Here is a 26,251-nt window from a genome sequence, read left to right as displayed (position 1 = left end):
CATAATTTGACCTCGTTAGGACAATATGGTATTATAACACTGAGCATCACGTGTAATGCTTCTACTTGAATTTTTAGAAAACTATTTTAAATTTAAATTTCTATTTTTATGTATTATAAAATGGATCGCCGAGGAAAAATGTCATGCCAGTGATCATGACATAACGACTCACTTCTCCAGAACCATACACCTTACTAGAAACTACATGCTGTACCAGCAGCGAGATCATTTAAAGACATTTCTTCTCCATTTAGAATATTTATTGCTTTGTACATGGGCGTAATCAATGCTTTCTATCGAAATTTTGAAGTCCTTCTTTAGGAAAGATCCTACCAACATGTTTGTTTCAATTGCACTCAGTTCTTTTCTTCTGGTATTGTTTTTTGGAATATTTGTAAGTATTTTTGCAATTAATAAAAAACTTTTGCAGAGAATGCGTGAGAATGATTGTTTATGGTGTTGATAGTATCCAATTGACTTTCATCACAGCGTTCACTTTATTAACCTCCATCATTAGTTGGCTAACATATGTTTTAGTTTTACACTTATTTAATTCGATCACACTGCCCAAGGAAGCAGATCGAGGGAGAAAATCGTTGTGTATATATAGTAGATGGTCGTAAAGAATACAAAACATTGAAGAGGAACGTTGATGACCAGCAAATACGATTAACCGTGGTTATTCCTGCATACAATGAGTCAGATAGAATAGTTGATATGCTGAAAGAAACGGTAGATCATCTAGAGAAATACTACCGAACCTTTGGTAATCGGGGAAAACGTTTATGGGAAGTTCTTGTGATCGATGACGAAAGTACAGATTCAACAGTGGATTCAGTGTTACGGTTTTCTGGTTCTCTGGATTTGGGAGATCATGTTCGTGTTTGTTCACTCAAGAAAAATCGGGGGAAAGGAGGTGCAGTTACCTGGGGTATGCTTCATGCTCGTGGACAATATGCTATATTTGCAGATGCTGATGGCGCATCCAAGTTTTCCGATATCGAACTACTGTTTGAAAGCATGCCGAAGAATGCTATTGGGGGAGTCGTCATTGGTTCTCGTGCCCATATGGTAAATACTGAAGCAGTTGTGAAACGTTCGTTTATACGTAATTTTTTGATGCATTCTTTCCATAAGCTGTTGCAAATTCTGGGGGTTCGTGAAATAGGCGACACACAATGCGGTTTCAAACTGTTTTCACGCTTTGCATATCAAAACATATTCTCTCGAATGCATGTTGAAGGCTGGATTTTTGACATTGAAGTTCTAACTCTTGCGCGTTTTCTTCAATTACCGATCTACGAAATTCCAATTACTTGGCACGAAGTCGGTGGTAGTAAGATGACTTTATTGAAAGATAGTATTCGAATGGCGATCGATCTGCTCGTCATTCGATTGAATTACTCCTTTGGCATATGGCAACGACCAAAGCCGAAATACGCCTAATGTTCTTTAATTCACTCATATTTATTGGTTATGTGTGGATTTGTTTTAGCCTTTCTCCTTAATAGTAATTTGGTACGTTCTGTTTGCTGCAATAAAAATAAGATGTACCAAAACAGTAGGTTCTGGGAGCGCTGAATGAGGATATTTTCTTCTCTTACTTTTATTGACCCTTCGTTTTTTAATAAACAAGAAGATAATTTAGAAGCCTTCTTCACAAACAAATTATCTTGCACGGTTTCTCCGAAAAATCTCGTCATTCGTTTTTTCATGTTCATTTTCTTGGTTTTTTACAAATACATACAAGTTCGTCTGGCTCTTCCTCTAACAAGTTGACAAGAGTGATCGTTGGAAGTACATCATGAGCCTTAATGATCTTTGTATAAAACAGCTTTGTTTTATTTTACCGACTGCTGCTTCAAATTCAATCTCGTGAAGATGGAGCTGGCTTGATGATGAGTTCCATTTATTTATCTTTTGTTCATATTCACATTCTAAAGGATAGAAACAGAATTATTAAACCTTCCGGCAATACAAAACAATCAATTGCTTAAAGGACTTAATTTAATTCAGTATCTTTGTATAGTATTCTGTCTTTATTACACGGTATTTATTATTATATTACAATATAATAATATCGGTTTTCAAAAAAAAATTGATTTCGTATGAGATGTACTTATATCTTGGCAATCTAAGTTCCATCGTTAGATCACCACGCAGATCAGTATTTGCCAACATGTAAAAATAGCATCAATCACAAACTTCTACTTTACTACCACCATTCCCTTTAAGAAGTCAATTGGTATTACAGGGTTTGTAGGCTATTCTTTCGTTTGATTAGCGACTATCTTTACAGTTTTGGAGTCGCATTTTTTTGTATAGAGGATATTTCTCTCGTAAGAAATATTTTTTTTGCTTTTAGCTTCATATCATCCAAACTCGCGTTTTGGTGCTATAAAGCTGAACAGAAAAAGGGCCGAGGAAACTATTTAATTTAACATTTGTGTATAAAACTAATTTACTTACTGATTTCTTCTGATCATCTGTCGTCGTTAAACTTTCGTTGTTGAACATGTTTCGTTTTTTGAAGCCCTCTGTTTTGAATACTTCTCTCCGCTGTGGGCAACGCTTTTATTCTAAGCTTCCTCCTGTTACCAACAGTGAGCGTATCTTGCCTAAGCAGACTCCCTTTCCTACCCCACAAAGTACGAACGATATCGCTACTCTTACTATTCGTAACGGTCCCATCTTCCATGGAACTTCTTTTGGTGCCAACCGTAACATCTCCGGTGAAGCTGTCTTCACCACTTCTCCTGTCGGATATGTTGAATCTATGACTGATCCTTCCTATAAACAGCAGATTTTGGTCTTTACTCAACCATTAATTGGTAACTATGGTGTTCCAAGTGGCTCGAAGCGTGATGAACACGGTCTTCTTCGTCACTTTGAATCTCCTCACATCCAATGTGCTGGTGTAGTTGTGAACGATTACGCCACCAAGTACTCTCACTGGACTGCTGTTGAGTCTCTTGGTGAATGGTGTGCCCGTGAAGGTGTTGCTGCAATTTCCGGTGTAGATACCCGTGCTATCGTTACTTACTTGCGTGAACAAGGTAGTAGTCTTGCCAAAATCAGCATCGGTGAAGAATACGATGCTAATGACGATGAGGCTTTTGCCGATCCTAGTGCCGTCAATTTGGTTAGCCAGGTTTCTACTCGTGAGCCTTTCTTTGTTGGTGGTGGCGACGGAATGTTGAATGTTGCCGTTATTGACTGTGGTGTCAAGGAAAACATTCTCCGTTCTCTTGTTAGCCGTGGTGCTAGTGTTACTGTCTTCCCCTTTGATTACCCCATCCAAAACATTGCTAGCAACTACGATGGTGTTTTCTTGACCAATGGTCCCGGTGACCCCACTCATCTTACCAAGACCGTCAGCAATCTTCGACAATTAATGGATACCTACAATGGACCTATTATGGGTATTTGCATGGGTCACCAAGTACTTGCATTGGCCGCTGGTGCTAAAACTATTAAGCTCAAGTACGGTAACCGTGGTCATAACATTCCCGCTTTTGATATTGCTAGTGGTAACTGCCATATTACCTCTCAAAACCACGGTTATGCCGTCGATATCGCATCCCTTCCTGCCGAATGGAAGTCTACCTGGGTTAATTTGAATGATCAATCAAACGAAGGTATCGCTCATACCACTCGCCCTATCTCTTCTGTTCAATTCCATCCCGAAGCTCGTGGTGGTCCTATGGATACCCATTACCTCTTTGATAACTACATGGAGGAAGCCCGTAAGTACCAAAAATCCCGTACATCTTAAATTTGTTCTATAGTGGTTTATTTGTTTTTTTTGGGAGATTTTTTTTAGTTGTTGTTATTGTGTTGTTTTAAAATTAAACTTGGATTTGTTGTTTCTTTAGACTTTCTACGAAACGGTTTTGGTAAATGAGGGTTTGCTAATGTCCTGTAATATTCAAACACCTCGGAGCGTTTCTATATAACTTTTCCTTTGTTAGTGCTTTTTCATAAAATTAATTGAAAATTAATACAATGTTTAAGATTGAATCTATTTTGCTATGCAGTAGTGTAGAATAGGACTTGTATGTACAGAAGTATGTCTGAAAGAAATGATCTGGGTAGAAAAACATTGCAGATGTTAATTAGGGATAATATGTTTTATGCTATATTCCATAATTCTCTATTCTACCTTTGTTTATTTAATTCATATTTAGTTTAAAAGTAGTAGGAATAAGTGCTTGTAAGTATGTTTGAAGCATATTCCAAACTATCGACTTTACGAATAGGAATATGTGTATGAAAAATGGACATTCCTGAATATAAATCTAAGTAAAGAAGAAATAATCTCTAGATGAAAAGTATGTTTGAACTTTTTCGTTAGACCCTCCATGGATCTCTTTTTACATAGACGTTTGTACTTTGTAAAGACGAACCTCATATTCCCTTGACATTTGACATTAATTAGAAGCTTCACTCCTTGACAAAGAATTGTTTAAGAGTATCTCTAAAGTTATGAAACAAAGCTCATCTTCGTGTTTCAAATAGCTTGAGTTGTATGAACATACAATTCCGTTTCATCGTTTTTCCTAAGCTAGACAAAAAAGATTTCTTTAAACAATTTAGCGCATATGGTAATTCTTTACCAAATTGTTATGGCACAAATCAAAATTCAAGCAGCTAGTTGGATTGTGATTTTGAGTATGCACGAACCTGGGATCTTGTTCACTGCTTAGAACAACGGGAAACAGAGGGGGACGCAACATGTAAACATTTCTAAACGGTTTTATTGTATATCTGAAAAAGAAAAGGTCCGTTTTCTTTTACCTGTCTTTGACGAGTAAGCTCGACCTTTAGAGCATTCCTTTAAGTTGTGTCTCAGACCTTCCGAAAAACCTTGCAAGGTCCTAGCCAGTACCAATTACTAAACAAAAATAGTTCTAGACGCGTCAATCTCTTCGATTTCTTTCTTTTTTCGTGGATTTTCTTCAACCATATTCCTTAGTACAGAACAAAGATTAGTGCGGGACCTTGGAAATCGTTATTGGTAATAGCGCAGAACATTACAGGGTAAACGAGAATTTTTGTATATTGTCAAGGGTTTTTGCGCATTTTTTTTCTTCAGCACAACCACTATGCTGTATGTGTCGAAATTACCCGTAGGGACCTCTAGTGGTGCTATGCATGCACTATTTTCGTCCTACGGTAAAGTAAAAGATGTATGGATGCTGTCTCCAGATAATTCGGCCATTGTAAGCTATGAGTCCTTGGGATCTGCAATAATTGCTAGGGACGCTTTGCATAATCGGTCCGTATTTGAAAACCATGGTCCTATTCAAGTTATTCTTGCTAGACCAACATCTAGCTTTGAGAACAGCAGTCCTGCTTCTTCGACAGTCTCTTTTGTTCAACCCAAAGAGCCAGTGCTCCGGTCGCATTCTACTGCGGCCGCTAACTTTTTATTAAAAAATCGTCTTGATTTACTTGAGATTGCCAAGCAGTTTGAAATGAAAATTAATTTAGAGACGGTTGAATCAATGATTACCAGTGCCATTGAAAAAAGTCAAGTCGCTACGGAAATTCGTCCTTCTCTTGAAACCTTACGTTCAAGACAGTTTGAGGCGTCTAAGCTTCGCGAGATTCGAAAGAATATCGACAGTGGGTTCTACACGCAAGAAGAAATTGAAGTTATCGCCACCAGCATGCTGGACGATGTAGCTGAACTATCAAGTGACTATCTTGGTAATACGGTTATTCAAAAATTTTTTGAATACTGTTCTGATCCTGTCAAGGAGGCTATGCTTGAGCGTATCGCTCCATACCTCGCTGCTATAGGCATTCACAAGAACGGCACATGGGCTGCACAAAAGATCATTGATGTCGCATCCACCAATCTTCAAATGGAGCTTATCGTTGCGCACCTTCGACCTTATGCTGCGTTGCTCTATTTCGATCAATTTGGCAATTATGTGGCCCAGTGCTGCTTGCATTTTAGATACCCTAATAATTGCTTTCTTTTTGAAACCATGGCTAGGCATTGTTGCGAAATTGGACAAAGTCGCTTTGGTGCTAGAGCAATTCGTGCTTGCTTGGAGAACGAGCATGCTACTTTTGAACAACAGGCTCTTGTTGTCGCTGCCATTATTATTAACTCTCACTTGCTTGCCACGAACACCAATGGCATGCTTCTCCTTACTTGGCTCTTAGACAACTCTTTCTTCAAGAATAGACATCGTCTTTTAGCCATTCACCTTGCAGCTCATTTACATACAACATGCACTCATAAACTCGCCTCTACTCTCATTTTCAAGTTAATCAACAATAAGCAGGAACCTGAGTCTCGAAATCTTTTGCTTAAGAATATCTTCTTCTCCGAGAATGATAGCGTGCTTACATATATATTGCAAGATCAGACAGTTGGTCCTTCTTTTATTCACAAAGTCATTACCTATCCTTCAATTGGCCATGAATATTTAACTCAATTCCATATGGTGATCAAGCGCGTTCTCAGTAATTTGCACGTGCAACCCTCTCCTCTTTACTATAGATTAATGGAAGAAGTGGGAATGACAAGCAAAAGTTTATCTCCTGCCTTGAGTGGCATTTCTTTGACTGCACCTTCTCTGGACAGTGCTTCTACGAGGTTGACTCGAGACTTTGGTTCGCTTACATTATCTCCTTCAAATAATCTGTTGAATGGTGTTCCTCCTTCTTTTGATGCTTCACCTGCTTATTCTGCCTATCAGCCCGCTACTGCCCCAACGACGGGGCTTGGTACGAGCACTGGCGTACCAAATCGAAAGTCGAACTTGCTTTTTCAAGCCCCTCGTAGTGAGAATATAAAGCCGAGTTCATCCGGTTTGGACACATCCTCTTTAGTGAACCCAACTTTGGCGAAATCTGCAAGTCTCACTGGTGGCTCTTTGCTGAACCCTGTTTCCCCTCTTCTTCGCCGTGAGGTCCCTACTGGAAAACTTACAATGCCTGCTTATCCATATACCTCTCAAGTCATGAACCCTGCGATTGGTACTGACTATGGGTCATCTAGAGTTTCAGCTAAGCTTCCCCAGGTATTCCCTGGAACATACCCTCGTCTTCAGCAGTCATTATTGCCTAGACAAGGGGAGCTTCGTTTTAATTAGTCTTTCGTTTGACAACGGCTTCTTACGTTTTTGTGTAAATACGAACATGTTATGGTCTCTTCGTTTTACCTTTCTTTATATAATAAACCAAGCATCATTCTTTATTCTTTAATATTGTTAAAAAGTTTACTTGTGGGATTTCAAAGGAAGGATACTAAATTAATTTCTTTAATTCTTTTCATTTTGAGGATGGTTTTGGAGTTATACTATGCTAGAGTTTTTACGATGTTTGGTATAAGCAGGTGTGGTTTTTCATTTACGGTTGTTCAATTATACCTATCTTATATTAACATCGTTACAAGTGTTGTATGGATTGCGGTTCATTTAGATTGCAATTCATGTATGTTTTGCTATGAAGGAGTTTTGGTGTTATGTCTTTCTCTTGTATAAAAAAAGATCGTCTGGTCTGTGGGTTAATGGATTGTTGGTGATTGAAGATTATATATCTTTGGGTTTCCAACATGGTTTTCCTTTGGTGGGCAGATGGTCTACAAAAAAATAAACTGAGCGTTATAAATATATTCACATACAAACTGTCGTTTATTGTTTTTCTTGTTTGTGGGCGTTGTTACTTTTCCTATTATTGTTAATACCCTAATACCTTTATTTCTTTGCATTTTGGAATGTTTGGAAAGTATGAAGTTTTTATTGAGGATTATTATTTTTGTTTCTTGTCAAATACTCTGGGTTGTTTTGGGCTTCTGTTCCAATACAATGCTGGTAGATTTGATGTGTTCATATTAAATTGTTTATTATCTTATATAATCTTTACTGTTCTTTTGTGCTCGTTTATTGTCGTTTTATTACCCATAATATCATCGTAAACGTGACTGGTATATTTGGAATCTATTCATTCTGTAGCTAAGGTTATAGTTTGTCGTCTTTCCTTTCAATTTTAGTAACTAAAATGGAGCCTAAGACATGAAAAATGTGTTTTTATGAAATCATGTTTTGTAATTCTGGATTTCTTACTGGTAATGTAAAAAAACTACCTTACTACTGTTAATAAATAACTTCTTACAATAAGTGACTTTACACTTTAGGTCTTTGTGAATTAGATGAATTGCTATTACTTTATTTAAAACCCGTAAACATATTGGCACCTCGTAGGCTTTTGAAAAAAGACTTTGAATAAAAATATTTCTATTGTTTACTGCTTAAAGAGGTTGAGTGTGCTTCCCTATATCAGAAGATATTCTTGCCAACAGCCATAAACTAAAAAGCAGGTTAGACAGTTCATATTGGGATGTCCGCTCCCATTAAATTGTCAGTGAAGTTGATAGAAGGAGATAGTTCTTGGCGAGATCTTCGATATGTGTATTTTTCACCTGCCGCTTTAAAACGACTGGGATTCGTCCAGAAGCAACTCGTTTCTATAAAACATTCGGATGGTTCGTCAATTGGTATTGTTCAAGTCCCTCGAGGAGTAAATTTGGGCCCCTATGAAGTAGGAATCTGCTCGCAGTTCGCGGAATGGGCAAATGTAAAGGTTGGCCAAAGGGTGAACGCCGTAAAATATGCTCATCCATTGAAGGACGTGGAGAGTTTAAAAATAATTTGTGGTCCAAATTCTGAAGGGAATCCGTTTTCGGAATCTGAAATCAAGAAGACTCTACTGGAAATGCGTTATGTGCATCTGGGCATGCTTTATTCGGCACAAAGCACAAACTCTACTACAAAGGCATTGGTACCAGGTTCAGTTCTTCCATCATTGAGTGAACATTTAAGACACGGAGGTGATAATCTTCCACCGGGTTATATTAAAGTTAATGAAATTCATATTCGCTCTCCTAGCAACCTGTTGGAAGCAATTTCTGATCTTTCTTTGGAGGAACCTCGTCTTTATCGGTTTACTGCGTCTTCTGAAATGGATGTTGAAGGTGCTTTACAATCTGATTTGTCTCAATCGCAAACTTCACTGTCCTCATCCGTTGTCGAAAGTTCTCAGAATCAGCTGGAGACATCCTCTTCGCCTGTAACATTTTCCTCTATTGGAGGTTTAGACCATCAGATACAACAAGTACGAGATGTCATAGAACTTCCTTTTCAAAATCCTGAATTATTTGAATATTTTCATATTTCACCTCCAAGAGGTATTTTACTATATGGACCTCCTGGAACCGGTAAAACTATGATTTTACGCGCAATAGCCGCTGAAACAAAGGCACATGTTTTCCGGATTGATGGTCCATCTGTGGTAGGCAAATATATGGGTGAAACTGAAGCTAGGCTAAAAAAGATTTTTGATGATGCTCGTTCACAGCAGCCATCTATTATATTTATTGATGAAGTTGATGCAATTGCACCTAAGCGAACTTCTGATATAAGTGAAGCAGAAAGCAGAGCTGTTGCAAGTCTCCTAACATTGCTTGACGGCATGTCGAGTGCTGGTAAGGTAGCCGTATTTGCGGCTACGAATCGTCCAAATTCTATAGATGAAGCTCTTCGACGACCTGGAAGGTTGGAAAAAGAGATCGAGGTTGGAATACCAGATAAAAACGCTCGTTTGGACATTTTAAAGTTGCTTTTTGAACATGTTCCAAATAGTCTTAGCCCTGAAGAAATGGAAGATTTGGCTGGTCGCACCCATGCATATGTGGGTGCAGATTTAACCGCCGTTGTTCGCGAGGCTGCTTTACGAGCAATTAAAAGAACTTTAAAAAACCGAAGTGAGGCTGGTGATACTATAATAAAGGAAAATCCTGGTGCCGTGGAACTTGGTGATGTAGAAGCAGCGTTAACCTCGGTGCGACAAAGCGCGATGCGGGAATTCATCATTGAGTCGCCCAATGTGAAGTGGTCACAAATAGGAGGCCAGGAAGATGTTAAGCAAAAATTAAAAGAATCAGTCGAATGGCCTTTGACGCACCCAAAAACTTTTGCTCGATTAGGCGTTCGTCCCCCGAAGGGGATTTTGCTGTACGGTCCACCGGGATGTTCGAAGACGTTGACTGCGAAGGCGATAGCTACTGAAACGGGATTGAATTTTATTTCTGTCAAGGGACCTGAGTTATTTAACAAATATATTGGTGAGAGTGAACGAGCTGTTCGTCAATTGTTTCAAAAAGCTCGCCAAGCAAGTCCCTCCGTCATCTTCTTTGACGAGATCGACGCCCTGACCGGTAGTAGAGGTGAGGACCACAGCGGAGATCGAGTTGTAACGGCACTACTAAATGAGATGGATGGTATAGAGGCATTGAAGAATGTACTTGTTCTTGCAGCAACGAACCGGCCAGATGTGATTGACCCGGCTTTGATGAGACCTGGAAGACTGGATCGGCTATTTTATGTTGGACCACCTAATCTTGAAGCACGTCGACAAATTCTGTTGATTCAATCTCGACAAATGAAGTTTAGTGAAGGTGTAGATTTGGAGGATATTGCGCTACGTACGGATGGTTGTTCGGGAGCAGAAATAGTTGCTCTATGCCAAGATGCTGGGTTAGTTGCTATGCATGAGAATGTAGAAGCAACAGAAATTACACAAGCACATTTTGAAAAAGCATTGCTTGCACTCAGAAAGGGAATTAGCCAAGGCATGTTGGATTTCTACAAACAATTTGCTGAAGGTGTTTCAGCTAAGACTTCAAGTGGTTGAAGTAGTAGTTGGCATTCCCATTATAGGATTTAAGGATAGATGATAAGTCTTAGGACTTTATATAGTTTTGTTTTTTGTTGGGTTCATTGTTACGGGTCTCGAGAGGTGTAGGAATAATATGTATATTATATCGTCTTATTTGGGATGGAGCACTAGAAGAATGAGTAAGATTAAAGTGAATGAGACACATTTACATTTTTTTACACTACTTCTTTATTTATAAAGTTGCTCTTTTTCTTAAGCACAAACGAAAGTTGGTTTCAATATCATTTGGCTTTACCTATCATAACAAGTGTCATTAATTAATGAAGGCTGCGTTTCTTAAACGAATCGTGAAGTCAGTCGGATATTTTTTATAAATTGGCCAACAATGATGCGACGGTTGTTCTGGAGTCATGTTTATATTTTGAATCGGCTTTGAATTTTGCTGAAAGCTTCTTCAGGAGAGGAGGAGCTGTCTTTGATTTCCATAACTGCCTTCATGGCATTACCACCGGTAGCATCGTTAATTCTGTTCATGATAGCCATCTTTTGTTTGGTATCTCCGGGAATCACATCGTTGATTTTCTTCATAGTTTGTGCTTGCTTAACATCTGAACTGGCATGAGATGCGAATCCCATAGGATCGTCAGCAATTCCACCGCCGCCAGAGCTGCCTTTAGATCCTCTAAGGTTCAATAGATTTTGCATGTTGAGTACCAAAAGATTTCAATAAAAGTATTTAGATGTTGAGAATGTAGAGCCATCTGGTATTTATACCACAGAGACCAGGTATTATTTTTTTTTGACATCATGCTTTATAGGATGATTTAATATGATGAGTCCGTGACATCACTTGCTTAGCCGATAAAGATATGAATAAAAATAATGCGATCAGGGTGAAAAAAAAAAAATAAATAAGTAAGTAAATAAATAAATAAATAAACGAAATGAGTAAATAAAATAAAATAGAAAAGGAATCCCAATTGATTGCAAACAAGAGTACGTGAATCTCTAATTGCGTGGAAAGCTATGTTTGAGGATTGTTGGATGGACTCGGATTGAAAACGAAAACGAATTGGATAGTCCATCATTGATTACGAAAATAAATGAAAGCAAATTTTCAACCAATAATTCTATTATAAATCATAACATTAACCGTCGTAAAAAAGAAAAGAAAAAAAAAAATCATGAAATACATCAACAAAACAAGACAGGGCATAGAATGAAATGAAATCTAAATCTCTCAAGATGGAAAAAAAGTAACTGATTCAAAGGGATAGCAAATAGAAAGATTCATGAGTGGCATTCGTAATAAAAGAAATAAAAAAAAGGAAAATCAAAAGGAATATACTCTGTTTATCGAAGGTCATAACTCGTGATTGACGACACGTCCATCGAAGTAGCGTCGGAAACAGAAGGATACGGTGTCAAGGTATTGTTATGAACGCGTCTACCATTGTGATAATAAGAAGGGCTAGAAGATTCTGTATTAACGGTAGGATCCTGTGATGCCTGACTAGTAGTGTCAGTGCTAGGAGGCGCCGGATTGACATCTTCATTATTAAGAATGAACGATCTATGTCGGGTTTCAGTGGGTCCTGCGTCGGAGGAAGTGTGGAACTTGTTCTGCTGTGCATGTTTGATGCTTGATCGGCGCTTGGGTCCATTATCAACAGACACGCGAACAGGATGAACAGAAGGGTCCTCGTAAAGAATGTCGGTTTCATGGCAAAGTCGGAATCCCCTTCTTTTAGGGTAAGAAGAAGAGGATTCGTTTTTCTGGGCCGACGGAGGAAGCTGAATTGAACTCTCGGTCTGCTTGGACTCGTTCTCTACAGTATCCGAAGTTGCTGGCGACGACGAAGGAGAAAACGTTTGCGCGTGACCAGGCGACGGTTCAGGAAAAAAATTAAGTGGCCGGTCGGAAACCGATTTCAAATCTTCTTGCGGTTCAGAAACGGTGATGGGCTCGGGTTGAGCTAGTTTGTCCTTGACTTTATCTTCATGCATGACATACTCTTTATTAACAAAAGATTTCGAAGAGAGGTTGGAGACGGCATCTGCTTCGGGTTTGTACGTGCTGGAGGAAGTGCGAGGAAACACGGGTTCACCATTGACGAAATTTATCTGGATATTCGAGGAAGAAGAATTGAGACCAGAAGAGGAAGAGTTGATGGCGGGAAATTTAACCACGGGCATAGTAGGGGGGTAGGTAAAACCGCGATCGGTATGTGAGTTGCCAAAAGCGTCTTCATGGCTATGATCCGAAGAATGAACGTGCGGATCCAGCAAATCGGCAAAGCTTTCGGTCATTGGGAGAGTTTGAGAATCGCCCATTTCATAATTGTGACTATTGTCTTCTGGGTTTGTATGAGCATAGGCATGGGTAGGGTGTTTTGACAAATTTCCGTCTCGAGAAGCAAAAGCAGATGGTTTGTTGTGAAACCGCTCGATATTTTGCAAGTCATCATGATGATGGAGAGAAGCATACAAGGCGAGATCACCGTAATAATCACTGAAATCGTGATCACCGTAGTACTCGTCGGTCAAGCGACTGTACGAGGAGGAGCGGTCGAAATCTTCGTCGTTGTCTAGGTCGTAGTCATAGTCTTTGTCTTTGTCTTTGTCATTGCCTTTGGTGGAAGTTTGCGAACCGGTATGAGGTTGAGAAGGAGCGGTTTCACCATGAAGCTTGGGAAGATACTGAAAGTTGGCAGCATCAGCAAGCGATTTCGGTTTTTGTTGTTGGGTAAATTCGGTGTATGCACCTGGTATGTTGGAGATGAGATCTTGTTCAGTACTGTCTTCAGCAGTAGGAGCGATGATGGGAGGGGTGGAGAGCATAGCTAGCTAGTGGAAACAATAGAGAGAAATGGAGAAAAATTGATATGAATCAGGGAGTTTGAACAGAAGGAAACTGAATTGAAAATTTAAAAATGGAAATGGAAGTCGAAATGGAAAAGAATATGAAACGGAAAATCAAAGAACAACTGGAAGAAGGAGAAACTCCTGTGAAAAGCAAAGCAAATCAAATCAAATCAAACTAAAGAGAAAGGTGATAAAACAAGAGATTTCACTTGGAAATGAAGATGGAGAGACTGAATTTCAGGAGGGGAGAGAAGAGGAAAAAAAGAATTGTACAAAGTACTGTAATGAGGAGAATTGGGATTGGTAAAAGACAAAAGACAAGAAGAGAACCTGGACAGATATAAAAAGTAGATTTCAAATCACACCAAGCCTCTATTCAGCAAGGAATGATGTCAAGCATAGGCAACAATCTATGAGACATTCATGGATTTCCCCAAATCGACAATGGCAAAAAGGCAAGCACAAAGAACATGACGTCGAAATGAATTGAGTGTTGGAAGGAAAGAGCGTCGTATAAATAATTATTATTACTATTATTATAATTAGAGCAACAACAAGTAAAGAAATAGGAAATTTTATTGATTGAAAGCGACATCCATTGGATTGAAACAGAGAAAAGAAAATGAATCTTTCATTGTTCATTGTTTATAAATTATAATTCTATCAAATTAAAATAGAAACAATTTATTATATAAGTCTTTTTTTTTCGGTATATACAGGTAAAATCCGTCATGGTCCAGTGGCTAGGATTCATCGCTCTCACCGATGCGGCGGGGGTTCGATTCCCCCTGACGGAGGATTTTTGTTTTGAACAGGTTTCCTTTGAATTTTTGGTTTTGATTTTGTTTTTCATTTTTGCTTTGTTTTTTTAAATTTTGTTTCTTTTTTTTCAGTTCAGAATTTCCCAACACCTCTAAGAGCAGACTTTGTAGCATTTCGAGAGAACAGCAGAAACAGAAGCAAAAGCAAAAGCAAAGTTAGAAACAAGTGTCAAGATCGTTCACTAGCTGTAGGAATAGAAGAGAGATTTTCTTTAAAGAAAGAATAAAACATAAAGAACAAATCCTTTTTTTATTTCTTTTCTCGTTTGGCGTTTGGCAAAAATGACGATTTCTTGTATTGCCATCTGTTTATTGTTTAAGAAATTCCAAGGAGAGAATGATTTCCTTGTTTTTATGTGAAAAAGAAAAGTATGGGAAGGCAAATAAAGTATTTTTTAATTATTTCATTATTTTTTTCTATTTCTCTGTTGTTTGTTTACTCTAGCAGCAAAGTAAAAGTGGTTTTGTTTGAAACTGGAATGGTAATGAATGCTATGCATAGTATAGTAGCAAAAAGAAATCGCATAAAAAGAAGAAAGAGAGGGAAAAAAAGAAGAGAAAAATACAAAACCTCAAAAACAAGTGTTGAAAAATTGGAAAAGAGCTGGGAAAAGCAGGATACCACTTTTTGATTCTCTTGGAAATGTTTACATCCATCCTTCTTATTGTAGCTCACATACAAAAAGGTACAACTGATATAACAGTCAGGTGAAAAAAGTTATGTTTACGAGTCATCAGATTTAGTTAAAGAAAAAGGATTCCAAATCCAACAACATCCTTATCTTAACAATCACCTTTTTAATAAATGAAATGCAAAATCAACTCACCCTTGCAGAATCGCATTGGCCTCTAGAATAGTTTTCCATCCAGCTTTCTCAAACAAATCGCAAATTCGTTCGTTTCCTCATACAAAAAAAAAAGAAAAACCAACAAAAGAAAACCAAATAGAAACCAAGCCTTTACAAACCTTTAAAACCCATACAACCCGTTATCCTTAGAATAGAATACCTTTTCCTTCCTTTGATATTCTCAGCAAATCGAAATCGACATCCATGGAAACCAACAAACCAAACCAGAATCCCTCTAAAAAAAGAAAACAACTTGAAACTATAAACGTCTATATCTTTGTATTGTTGTTGTTAGTTTTTTTTTTTTTTTTTTTTTCTTTCTTTTCTCACTTCAATATGATATCATGAAAACCGCTTAACAATATTCTAAAATACGTTCTACCCCATAAGAAACCCGCGTATCCGTCGCTTCACAGCCCCTTTCCATGAAAACGTCAAAAATAACCCAAGAAAAACAGAAAAACAAAGAAAAATTCTTCATAAATTCTTTGATTTTTTTTTCTAAATGCGTCTCCTTTCATTCCTTCAAGAAACCTCTTAAAACAGTCTGCGATATGAAAATTTCGCTTCACCTTCCCCTACATCTCGCTTCGTACTATTTTAGTAATATTATAGCGAAACTTGCTAATCCCACTGGTAATGTGTCATAACCGAGGATCGTCAACTTTGGATCCCCATACTTCTCTACTTCCGCAATTTCATCTTCAACTTTGCACTTTCCCTCCCCTTCTCTCTTTCTTTAAGTGTTTACTTTTTGTTGTTGCCAAATCTTTGGCTCTTTATTTTTTGCCTTTTCTATCAAAACTGTCTGCTCATCTTTTTTCTTTTTCTACTTCCTCGCAAGACGTCCCGACAGCCCGAGACTTTTCTTTTCCTCGCTTCGTTTTGCTTGTTCATCTCTACTTTTGGTCTTGCTTTGCTTTTCCATCCTCTTTTTCTTTATTTCGCTCTTTCCGCGACGTTTTTTTAGTGTTCCTCTTTTCCTTTTTTGGCTTTATTTACTGCGATACAAACGATTGTCCTTGTTTTGCTTTTCGGCAACTTTTTTATCGTCGCTCTTTTCTTGGATCTCCTTCTCACACATCCATCCTTTTATTCCTCCGTTTCACATTTTGCTACCTTGTCGTTTTGATTCCTTTTCAATTAATTTCCTTCCCTTTGCCTTCACTCTTGCTTTGTCGGCTTTCTTTCCCGCTGCTTCCCAACTGACCTTTGTTTTCCTTTTGCCTCATTCTTTTTCTTTTTCCTTTTTTTTTTCTCTCTATCTCTGTCTCTGTCTCCCGCACACTTTCTCGTCTTGTAGACTCTCAATACGATCTCACTCTTCGTTGATTTTTCCAAGCTGCTGTTTATTCCCTCTTCAAGTTTCTAGCTTTGTTTCTTTTTTAAAAGAATTTCTCTTCTCAAAGCTTTTAGCTTGACTTCATTCACGCATTTTTTCGGTCTAGTTTTCTTTTCTTTTCTTTACATTACCTTTTTTATTTCTTCTCGTTTATTTATTTTCAAGCCTTTAGTTTATTTATTGAACGCTTACCTTACGCTTTTCTTCTTTTTCTTTTATTCCTTTCTTTCCTTATCCTCTCTCTCTCTCTCTCTCTTTTCTTTTTATTTCTTCTGTTTGTTTTCCTCCATCATTCGTGCGTCCCTCTCTTTCTCTCTCTCTCTCTTTTCTGCCTTGTTTTCGCAATTCAGCTACTCCCATTCTTGTCTTTCTTTTTCTCATCAGATTCTAATTGTATCTGTTTCTCTTACATTCTTAGCTTTTCATATACTTTTCACTTCTTTTCCAAATGGACTTACAAAGCATCTTGCAACCCATATCGGGTCCCGTTTTCTCAGCTGCTCCTCCTCCCTCCATACCTACCTCCATGGCTCCTCCCTCCAGTGTCGCTTTTAACAATTCTACAGCCAACACTATTTCGGATCCTGTGAAGCCTACGTCCAAGTCTGCTACTTCTTCACGGTCACCCACTACCGCAACCTTTCATTCCTCCTCACATCCTCCACCTCACATATCTTTCTTGATTTCTTCTCCTGAACCTAGCCATCCTCTTACTCCCCTTAGTGCTACTTACCATACACCCAACAACCCGGTTACAAATCAGCTTTCTCACTCTCATCATGCTCCTGCCCTTAATTCTTCCTCTTCCTCAGCTCCTGCTCGACACCCGGTTTCCAACATTTCTAACCTGGTCCACCATTCTCCGCCGAAATCCACTTTTTCATCCGACCAACCTTCCCAGACTCGTGTCTCTCCCGCTTCAAGTACTAAAGGAGAACTAAAGAGCTCAATTTCCCCCATTCTAAATCCAACAGATCACTCACCAATGAAAACATCCAATTCATATCCCTCATACTCAAATCCATCTTTGCCTGTCTCTCCTCCGTCAGTCACTTCTTCCATAGATCAGCATCCCAGAGATTATACAAAGAAACGGTCCCTTTCCGATGAAGACATTGCTTGGCAACTTATTCGGCTAGGCGGGAGTTCTTCCTCTGATCGTCGAAATTCCGATTCTACTTCCAAAATTTCGTCTACGAATGTTAAGTCTGAAAACCCCATTTCTGGAAAATTGTCTCTCATTTCCAAGACACATCCTTTGGTGGACCCCCATCAACGTGACTCTTTAATTTGTGACTCTTTATATTCTTTTTCTAAACGTCGACGTTCGAATAATGGCTCGAGACATTCGACTAGTCAGGCAATTTCAAGCTTTCAACAGCTTACTACAAACAACAGTGAAGATAAGAAAGAACTCTTAACAAATCAAAGATCGGAAAGTCATCCAAACTCACTCACCAACGCAGGCTCATTTCCAACTTACTTTGATTCTTCTTCATTTTCAAAAAGTCGCTGTTCTCGCTGCCGGCGCTCAAAGAAAGGCTGTGATCGTCAAAGACCATGTGGAAGATGTCGTGATGCCGGTCTTCATTTAGATGAGTGTGTAAGTGACGATGAACCTTCAACTGTGGGTGGAAGAAAACCAAAAGGTCGTGGGCGCGGTAGACCAAAAACAAGAAACTGATGCGTTTTCCGTTTTTTTTCCCACTTATTATTGCGTCCTTTTCCTTCATTGCATATTTATATCAAGTCATACATTATTTATCTCTATATGAAAACTACATACTACTATTTGTTCTACTTGCTCTTTTGACCTCTATTAGATTCCATCTTAAACTTAATTAGTGTAGATTAATATATATCCGAATTCACCAATATCCGTATTATTAAGTCATTATCCTAATATTCTACCATGTAGTCCCTTTTACCTTTTTTTAAAAACAGCATTCAACATCCTTTGATGCTGCGTTTTTTCTTTGCGAACATCGCGCTTCTTCTCATTTTTACGCAGCTTTTTCTTGGCAGCGGTTGCAGGATCAACCACATGCTCAATAGCTCGTTTCTCACGTCGCTCGCGTCTGACATCTAGACTAGCTTGACGAACTTCTTGATACGCGTTGACATATTCAGTCGTTCCAACCTTGGACTGAAGGACATCAAGAGACTCAATCACAGTATCTACAAGTTCTTGTTGTACGGATTTTTCCGCCTCATTCAACTCGGTATATCTATATAAAGCACTTAAAATATCCTTAATAACAGGCAGTAATTCTTCACTTGAGAAGATTCGAATAATAATCACAAACCATTGAATCATGTATTTCTTGCTTAAATCCAAGCTCTCAACCTTTTGTTTCTTTAAACTCTTATACATGCGTCCAAAAATTTCCAAAAAAGGTTCAGAGTTTGCTTTCCGAATGCTATTAAACCAGCGAGTTAAGAATACCAAATTTTTAACAACCTGTGTTCCCAATTCCTCAGATAGAGAAGAACTGCGTAATTGAGCTTGCATTGCATTTGAAATCTGTAAAACAAATTCCAATCCAAATTCAACTTCTGATGCTCTCAACTTCACTTGATTGAAGCTCGTGTTACTAGCTATCGCAAAGAAGTAACCGTAAAGGCGTGAAACAGAAAGCCGGACCCAAGAATGCTTAAAAAGAAGAACATACCGAAGACGAGTCCAAATTTGCTCATAATCATGACTACAAGCCTTTACTGAATTAGCAATAACAAGCTTTAGCCATGACTGAAGACCAAAATAAAGCATTTCCCACTCATTTAGGGCATCATCAGCTTTGTCAATTGCCGTTTGCAGAACATTAATCAATGCACCAGTGAATACTTCAACTTCTTGAGTTTTTTCGAATCCGTAAATTTCAAATAATAACCCAAAGAGTTGCATCCCAACTCGGCTTAGATTTTTGCCAGAATTGGACTTGTTAGAAATCCAGGTAAACAAAAGTTGTCTAATCAAGGTATAGCTTTCTTCGTCTACTCTCTGGAAAACCGTTCTTAGTAATTCAGCAGACATCTCACGACAATGTGGCTCAGGATCATTGATAAGAACCATTACCAAAGCAAGAAAAATTCCATGAAGATACTCTTTCAGAAGAGTGTTACTAAAATTATTTAGGATAGCATGCAATAATTCCATTATTGATTCTCTGCCAGGCGCGAATTCATATTCGAGATTTTTTAAGATAAAGGACATTTGCTTTGCGAACCTAGTTTTTCCTTGAGGGAAATCCAAGAGAAAACCATAATACAAATGACGACAAGTTTGACGGGTTGTTTTTGTATGGTTTGTAACCATCATGTCACGGATTTTATCCATTAATTTATAAAGTTCTGCTGACATAGCTTTGCGAGCAATGCTAGCTCTAACTAAAGAAAACATAACACCTTGACGATCAGGCTCTTCTATGTCACCGCTAATCCTTTCCAAAAGATAGCTTAAAGCAGACTCCTTGATCTCGACACCTTCGTAAGGCAAAATGCTAGCAACAAATTTTAAACTAGCTTGACACAAATCGGAGTTCGTAGTTGGAGAATTTTGTATCAACTTAATAGCCTGCGAAATGAAAACCGGACTACCTGAAAAAATTTGAGACATTTTCAGTGGGAGTAAAACAACTATGATACGCAAAGCGGATATATTTAGTTCTTCAGAGTCACTTAATAAAGCATCCCCAATAATGGGTACAAATCCGGCCATATTTTGAGAGGTAAGTAATTCCTTATGTCTGGTAATAATCCCTCGAAGAGCATCCATCGCAAACCTTACGAGCTTCTTCGAATTTTTTGCGAAATGGTCGGGCTTCCTCTGATGTCCTTCCGCGCTATCACTTGAAGAGATGATAGCATTCTGTTTGGTCACATAATCGAAAACATTATAGCAAAAAACTAAAGCCTTCTGCGTCGCGCTTTGTTTATTAGCCATAACACCCATGGACAATCTTCTTGACAATTCATCCACTTTCCTTAAAGATCTAGGGTATGTTGTTTCAGATAGAACATTTCTCACAGGACGTAAAAGGATACCAAGGCTTTCAATGCTAGACATACGAGCAATAATCTCGTATGAATCAAAGCTCTTGTTCCCTTTAATCTCTTTGACGTTCGACTTGTATTCTTCAGCGTCTTTTTCTAAACCTACCTCACCAAATATTTCGTGCACAAATATAGTTGAAAGACTATCCAAACAATAGTCAAGGGAACCATAGGGATATACCTCCTCAACTGTGACTAGCAGTGAATGTACGGTATATCCAAGAACATGCAATTGGTAACCTCTCTGCAAAGAAAGTCTTAATTGATTAAGGATAAAGGAGAAATACTTGGGGCCCAGAACCTTTGCAATAGAAGAAAGAGTTTTTCGAGTAGCATCCCGTGACTCTTGGGCGCGACTTCGAAGGATATGGCAAATGTCAATGAGTACGGATGGTAAGCGTAATGCAATCTGTTCATCTGAAAGCATTGCGATCAACTGTACTATTGACAAAGCAACTGAAACACGAAGCATTACCGTCGACTCCTCTCTTATATGAAGATAAAGAAGTAACGGAGGAAGAATTTGGTGATCGAAACAAGCTGTCAACTTCGACTTTTCTGGTAAACTATTGGTAAGAGCATTCGTGTATGTCAATGCATCATTGTCTTCCTCCATATCCTCTTCATCTGGTTTATTATAAGACGCGACGGCAACCTCCAATGGCCTTAAGGCACTTACTAATGCATTTATCAACCGAATAACGATTTTCTGGTCCATAGAAGCATTCTTAAGCAATCCAATGTAGCGCTTAAGTATTGCCTGATATTGGTTCCATTGCAACCACTTAGCGATATCGCCAATGGTTAGTACAGTATCGTCAATCAACGTTTGAGGAATATTCAAGGAAAAACAAAAATGCTCTAATAGAGGTAAGATTATATGGGAAATGTTCGAACTTTTGATAACACCAGTATCGCATATGGTGGCCAATCTCCTCATTGCACGTCGTCTTCTATGTAGTTGAATATGAAGAATATTGTTAAAGAAGTTGGCTTCTTCATCTCCATCAAAAAGCAATGCATGCATATCAGAAATACTTTCAAAAGTAGGCAGTTTGGCAATTGAATAATTAAGCAAAGATAAGAATTCCTGTCTAATAAATTCATTTTTGTGCTTCATGTTCGTTTTTATGTAAGGAAGAATAGAATTTTGGAATATGGAGGCTTTAAAAGCATCGTACTCCCCATTCAAAGGTATAGTGTCAATAAAGCGCTTAATTCCAAGTGACGCACTGCTCCTAATAGACAATTCATCTTCATCTCTAATGAAGAAAAAACAGTTATAGAGTACGGGCAACCAAGTTAAGTTGGTGATATTAGCATAATGGTTTTCGTTTAACGAAGTAAATGCTGACAGTCGACGTTCAAAATCAGGTTCATCAAGTCGCTTTTGAGATAACGAATTAACCTCTTCTGAAAAGACCGAACCAAATGCAAGGTCGTTATTGACATCGCTGAAGGCTCTTAATATGCCATTCAAAGATTTGCGAGATGAAGATTCGTCAATATGAGCATACATTTGCATCAACGTTTCGAAATTTGTAGGCTCTGCTATCGAAGCTTGCACCCATGGTTTATTGTTGGGAAGAAAACGAGCAAACAGCTCCAGTATATTTGCCTTCACGGGAGTAGGCACCAATCGCTTTGGCTTCTTCAAAAATTGAACGAGTAAGTCAAGTAGGTGTGACGAGTCAAGTTCGCTAGATATGAATTCAGAAATATTGGTAAGGACCACCACTGATCCATCTAATACTCGACTGTTGTCAGAAAAAACCGGCTTCCCAAGTACTTCGGACAGATTTTCAAATATTAACTTAACGTTAGGGAGTATCACTACTGAAGCAACATTCCGTCTATACTTTTCATCCATGTCTTCAGTCTGAGCTTGTACAATCACACTATTAAGAACCTCAAACACGAAAAGAATAACAGGTATCTTAACGGTAGATTGACAGATTACATCTAATAACACCTTCACTATGGAACTGCCAAATTCTAAAACCGAGGATAAATATGCAGTACTCTCAAACCATACTTTGAATATTTGCATTAACGTAGAAACGCTTTGAGTATTCTCAGTCGCAAACTTCGAAAGTTTTGGATGAACGAAATACTTAAATATGAACACATTATAAGGGCCAAAATTGACATCAGGGCAGGAAGTCAAAAACGATAAATACACTTTTAATGAATTATGGCGAATAGTATGGGCGAGCTTAACTTCAGGGGAGGCAGGATCGTTAGAAGACACAAGTATATGATCTGCGAACAACAGACTGTACAGAACAGCATTGACAATTGAGGGTGCCACAGGACTTAACTTTGAAGATATTTGCTTAAGAAGCTCTTCAACCATCGAAAGGAATCCAATCTGACGTCTTTGAGAGATTATCGGTAGCGATTTAACAAGACCAAGAGGATCTGTTTCATTAACAAAATCCCGAGGCAAACTTTCAAAAGGCCTAAGCATCAAACCTATCAATAATTCTAGATCCGAAATCCTCATGTTACCCAAGGTAGATAATACAGTAGAACGTCGAGCATTTTGATTTTTTTGACCGCCATATGCTGCGGAGGTCATTTTACCATATAAAATTCCAATAACGACAGGCATAAGATTTAAACGATGGGGCTCCTGAATTATACTGTCCTCTGGATTAACAAAAAGGAAGGTAGTTAATTCATCTCTAAATTTTTTGTCATCAAGCAAGTTCTTTAAGTTTCCTTCATAGACATTCAAACTCTCGTCTTTGTAACAAAATAATGCATCTAATGCAGAAGCTTGCACCTTGGAGTCGCTAACACTAAGACCCCAGAGGAAAAACTCCTTTCGTTTACTTGCATTGTTTGTGTGTTCTTGTCCTTGAAGATGCGAATAAAGACCTAACAGCATATACACATCTTGACGAGACCAATCCGTGTTTAGTTCAAATCCATGTTGAAGACTAAAAAGATAATCATCAATTCGACCAATATGGCTATAAACCAAATCGGAGGATTCATTTAAAATACGCAAGCTCTGTGAACGATATGAAGGAAGATTTGAATAATTGTCTTCTAAAGGCTTTAACAAACTTTTTATGCTCTGCACCCTGGGTTCCTCAAAATTGAACATGCAAGTGCTAAATGTCTCTTCGGAAGCTGCAAAAGATGGGCAAGTAAACTCGTACCTGTCCAATGAGGAAAGATAATTAACTTCAGAAGGTTCAAAACGAAGCATTGACTGTTGTTCTTCGTTTAGCAAATTTGCCGGTGGATTAGGAGAAGATAGCCAAGTAAACATTATAGTCATAAATTCTCCCTCTAGTTCCTTGTTAACCAAGCTTGTTATTGCCTTCGCAAAATCCTTCCAGACAGGAGTAAACCTGACTAAAATACACCCAATCAAAGAATATAAAGCAATTTTTCTATCCTGAGCTGAAAGAAGAGTTACTTTGCTGACAATGTTGCGAGCAAGTACAACTGCATCTCGGCTTGTTGCGGGGCTAAGTGGCATTTGTATTAAGTCCCTGACATGTAGTAAAGGAGCAGAACACTGTCCCTTGACGCTTTCAATAATAGTGATAACTAAATTTATTGATACGCCTCTAAGACCAGCAGCTCCGTTTATCAAATTTTTTAGCAAGGAATTTATTATGGGATCCATAAATTTTCCAATGGAATCAATTTTCATTGATGCGAACGGTATTAAATTTTCCAAGAAATATTTGCTTGAGGAATACAGCTCAAACTTAGGCAACACCAAATCCATTACCTTTTGTGAACGTGATGTATCATTCTTCAAACTTTTACTCGACTTTTCGTTGACGATAGCTAAAATTAAGCCCACCAAATTTCCATAAAGCAATGAAGGCGTAGATAAACCTTTTGTTTTTCCTAAAAGTCGCAAACAGCAATCATACACTTGATCTTCATCCATACTGGAACAGGATATTAATATTAATTGAGACCATACAGAAGCTAATTCATTTTCAGTCAAAAGGTCTCCAGTTTGTGTTAAAAAAGATACTTTCGATAAACTCTTAGAAACCGCGTTCACTATGTTGGGTGTTAAAGATACTTCTTTATCAAAAACCATTTCCATAACAGCCATATGAACCATTTCAAGATTAGGATGCGAAGATACATATTTAGACAACGCAGGCCTAACAAAGGAAACATATCTCTGATGATTCAATTTTTGTATAAAGTTAGCAAATGATAAAAACAATGAGGGAGGGCCTTGCTGTAGGACGCCTATGATATGTGTACTGTGAGGAATAACGGCAGAAACGTCGGGATACGTAAATAAATACGCTCCTAACTGATATACTAAAGTTAAATAGGAATATTCCGCAGATTCCCAAGAAATAGTCTCTATAAGTTTTCTATAGACTTCAAGGAAAGCCGAGAAGTTTGAAAGCTTGGCACCCTTCCGGGTAGCAACGACGACTATAAATGATTTGATATAAAGAGAAGGATTCTCCGTAATCTTTTGGATAAGTACATCCTGAACGTCTACAAAAGACTCTATAGTAGAATGATGAATGATGGAAATCAAAACGGGGATACACACAGACGTGGCCTTTGGTAATGCATAAACAGGAGGATTCATAAGGATCTTTAAGAAAGTAATACCTTTTGAATGAATACTAGAACCAACGCCTTCGATAATGCGAGAAAAAAGAATAACAATACCCTCCAAATATTGAGATGAGAAATTTCCGTTCAAATCATCCAAGACATGATGAACAAATGGATAAGCAATGTCTTCTTTGCATAAGCGACACAAAAAAGAAAGAGCTTCCGAGGTAAACCGAATGACATGTGCCTTTTCTTTTTGTTTACCTAATAATGGAGACAAGATATCATAGATGTGAATTAATTGAGGAACTAGAATTTTCCTCAAGTACTTAAAAAGGTATGCAACAGCGTGAAAAGACCAGTCAACAACTTCTAGCTCAGTAGAACGCACGAGTTTGGATAACAATAGTAGTGTACGGTCCACATACACAGCAAATTCGGTCGTTAAATCACGAGCAAATTGAGTGATCAGTTCCAATAATGGTTGTAAAGAAAGCGAATTACCTTCACTAGCATATTTCTCGAGAATGGAGAAAATAGTCTCTTGGTGAAAAATCAATTGAGGAAGTGATTGCGTATAAGGAGAAACCTCCCTCAAGAAACTGGTAAAATGAGTTGAAAGATTCAATTCTACCCACTTATTTAAGCAAGAGATAAAGTACGACTCAAGCTATTCGTTGTTAGTATTTGTCAAATTTTTTCCAATCTCAAAACATCTTCGAAAACTTACATTTTCATCTTCTATATCAGCTGCCCGGCGTACTTTATGGGCAACATCAATTTTTAAATTGTCTACACGTTTGGAAAACGGTAAGAACTAAAAAAGTTGATTAGCTTCATTTCGGTTTATGTTAGTTCATCATATAATACGTACCACATAATTTTTCGTACTATTACTCTGCGCAGCAGCTTTCATGTCTCCTGCGAGATTTCAAAGCAATTAACCACGATAAATGGATTTTGCTTTCTGCACGTAGAAATTGCAAACAAAACTGGTAAGCAAAACTTTAGTGTGGCGGCACATGTTCGCTAATTTGTTTAATGCGTCTTAAAGGAAAAAAAAT

General features: G+C 38.1%; 8 protein-coding genes and 1 non-coding gene across 9 annotated transcripts; 6 read left to right on the top strand and 3 right to left on the bottom strand.

The window, feature by feature from the left end:
• Positions 1 to 80: 80 nt before the first annotated feature.
• SOCG_01589 (dolichyl-phosphate beta-glucosyltransferase Alg5) lies at positions 81 to 2,052 on the top strand. The gene is made up of 2 exons (XM_013164542.1): positions 81 to 394; positions 538 to 2,052. The coding sequence occupies exons 1-2, from the start codon at positions 287 to 289 to the stop codon at positions 1,444 to 1,446; spliced, it is 1,017 nt and encodes a 338-aa protein (XP_013019996.1). The 5' UTR covers positions 81 to 286; the 3' UTR covers positions 1,447 to 2,052.
• Positions 2,053 to 2,142: 90 nt separating this feature from the next.
• On the top strand, positions 2,143 to 4,021 carry SOCG_01588 (arginine specific carbamoyl-phosphate synthase subunit Arg5). The gene has a single exon (XM_013164541.1). The coding sequence runs from the start codon at positions 2,516 to 2,518 to the stop codon at positions 3,773 to 3,775; it is 1,260 nt and encodes a 419-aa protein (XP_013019995.1). The 5' UTR covers positions 2,143 to 2,515; the 3' UTR covers positions 3,776 to 4,021.
• A 1,030-nt stretch (positions 4,022 to 5,051) lies between these two features.
• SOCG_01587 (RNA-binding protein) lies at positions 5,052 to 8,253 on the top strand. Its single transcript, XM_013164540.1, has one exon. It carries the CDS (start codon positions 5,106 to 5,108, stop codon positions 7,110 to 7,112), a length of 2,007 nt encoding a protein of 668 aa, XP_013019994.1. The 5' UTR covers positions 5,052 to 5,105; the 3' UTR covers positions 7,113 to 8,253.
• Positions 8,221 to 11,539, top strand: SOCG_01586 (ribosome biogenesis factor recycling AAA family ATPase). The gene has a single exon (XM_013164539.1). It carries the CDS (start codon positions 8,359 to 8,361, stop codon positions 10,708 to 10,710), a length of 2,352 nt encoding a protein of 783 aa, XP_013019993.1. The 5' UTR covers positions 8,221 to 8,358; the 3' UTR covers positions 10,711 to 11,539.
• SOCG_01585 (uncharacterized protein) lies at positions 10,913 to 11,476 on the bottom strand. Its single transcript, XM_013164538.1, has one exon. It carries the CDS (start codon positions 11,398 to 11,400, stop codon positions 11,110 to 11,112), a length of 291 nt encoding a protein of 96 aa, XP_013019992.1. The 5' UTR covers positions 11,401 to 11,476; the 3' UTR covers positions 10,913 to 11,109.
• Positions 11,428 to 14,161, bottom strand: SOCG_01584 (uncharacterized protein). The gene has a single exon (XM_013164537.1). The coding sequence runs from the start codon at positions 13,534 to 13,536 to the stop codon at positions 12,049 to 12,051; it is 1,488 nt and encodes a 495-aa protein (XP_013019991.1). The 5' UTR covers positions 13,537 to 14,161; the 3' UTR covers positions 11,428 to 12,048.
• A 124-nt stretch (positions 14,162 to 14,285) lies between these two features.
• Positions 14,286 to 14,357, top strand: SOCG_16417. Its single transcript has one exon. It is a non-coding gene; the product is annotated as a tRNA-Glu (tRNA).
• A 1,557-nt stretch (positions 14,358 to 15,914) lies between these two features.
• SOCG_01583 (transcription factor) lies at positions 15,915 to 18,446 on the top strand. Its single transcript, XM_013164536.1, has one exon. It carries the CDS (start codon positions 17,020 to 17,022, stop codon positions 18,253 to 18,255), a length of 1,236 nt encoding a protein of 411 aa, XP_013019990.1. The 5' UTR covers positions 15,915 to 17,019; the 3' UTR covers positions 18,256 to 18,446.
• SOCG_01582 (U3 snoRNP protein Utp20) lies at positions 18,315 to 26,180 on the bottom strand. The gene is made up of 3 exons (XM_013164535.1): positions 26,062 to 26,180; positions 25,918 to 26,004; positions 18,315 to 25,857 (listed from the first exon to the last, which is right to left on the bottom strand). Exons 1-3 carry the CDS (start codon positions 26,101 to 26,103, stop codon positions 18,496 to 18,498), a joined length of 7,491 nt encoding a protein of 2,496 aa, XP_013019989.1. The 5' UTR covers positions 26,104 to 26,180; the 3' UTR covers positions 18,315 to 18,495.
• Positions 26,181 to 26,251: the final 71 nt, after the last annotated feature.

This window comes from Schizosaccharomyces octosporus, assembly GCF_000150505.1.
Source record: "Schizosaccharomyces octosporus yFS286 unplaced genomic scaffold supercont6.3, whole genome shotgun sequence".
NCBI lineage: Eukaryota > Fungi > Ascomycota > Schizosaccharomycetes > Schizosaccharomycetales > Schizosaccharomycetaceae > Schizosaccharomyces > Schizosaccharomyces octosporus.
This window is presented reverse-complemented; position numbering and strand designations above follow the sequence as displayed.

What these genes read in the sequence shown, in the direction of transcription:
- SOCG_01585 (XM_013164538.1), bottom strand. Translation starts at nt 11,400, where the DNA reads ATGCAAAATCTATTGAACCTTAGAGGATCTAAAGGCAGCTCTGGCGGC.
- SOCG_01583 (XM_013164536.1), top strand. Translation starts at nt 17,020, where the DNA reads ATGGACTTACAAAGCATCTTGCAACCCATATCGGGTCCCGTTTTCTCA.
- SOCG_01582 (XM_013164535.1), bottom strand. Translation starts at nt 26,103, where the DNA reads ATGAAAGCTGCTGCGCAGAGTAATAGTACGAAAAATTATGTG. An exon ending in ATAGTACGAAAAATTATGTG is followed by an intron (nt 26,005 to 26,061) that starts GTACGTATTATA and finishes CAACTTTTTTAG; the next exon opens with TTCTTACCGTTTTCCAAACG. An exon ending in CTGATATAGAAGATGAAAAT is followed by an intron (nt 25,858 to 25,917) that starts GTAAGTTTTCGA and finishes AACAACGAATAG; the next exon opens with CTTGAGTCGTACTTTATCTC.
- SOCG_01584 (XM_013164537.1), bottom strand. Translation starts at nt 13,536, where the DNA reads ATGCTCTCCACCCCTCCCATCATCGCTCCTACTGCTGAAGACAGTACT.
- SOCG_01589 (XM_013164542.1), top strand. Translation starts at nt 287, where the DNA reads ATGCTTTCTATCGAAATTTTGAAGTCCTTCTTTAGGAAAGATCCTACC. An exon ending in TATTGTTTTTTGGAATATTT is followed by an intron (nt 395 to 537) that starts GTAAGTATTTTT and finishes CATATGTTTTAG; the next exon opens with TTTTACACTTATTTAATTCG.
- SOCG_01586 (XM_013164539.1), top strand. Translation starts at nt 8,359, where the DNA reads ATGTCCGCTCCCATTAAATTGTCAGTGAAGTTGATAGAAGGAGATAGT.
- SOCG_01588 (XM_013164541.1), top strand. Translation starts at nt 2,516, where the DNA reads ATGTTTCGTTTTTTGAAGCCCTCTGTTTTGAATACTTCTCTCCGCTGT.
- SOCG_01587 (XM_013164540.1), top strand. Translation starts at nt 5,106, where the DNA reads ATGCTGTATGTGTCGAAATTACCCGTAGGGACCTCTAGTGGTGCTATG.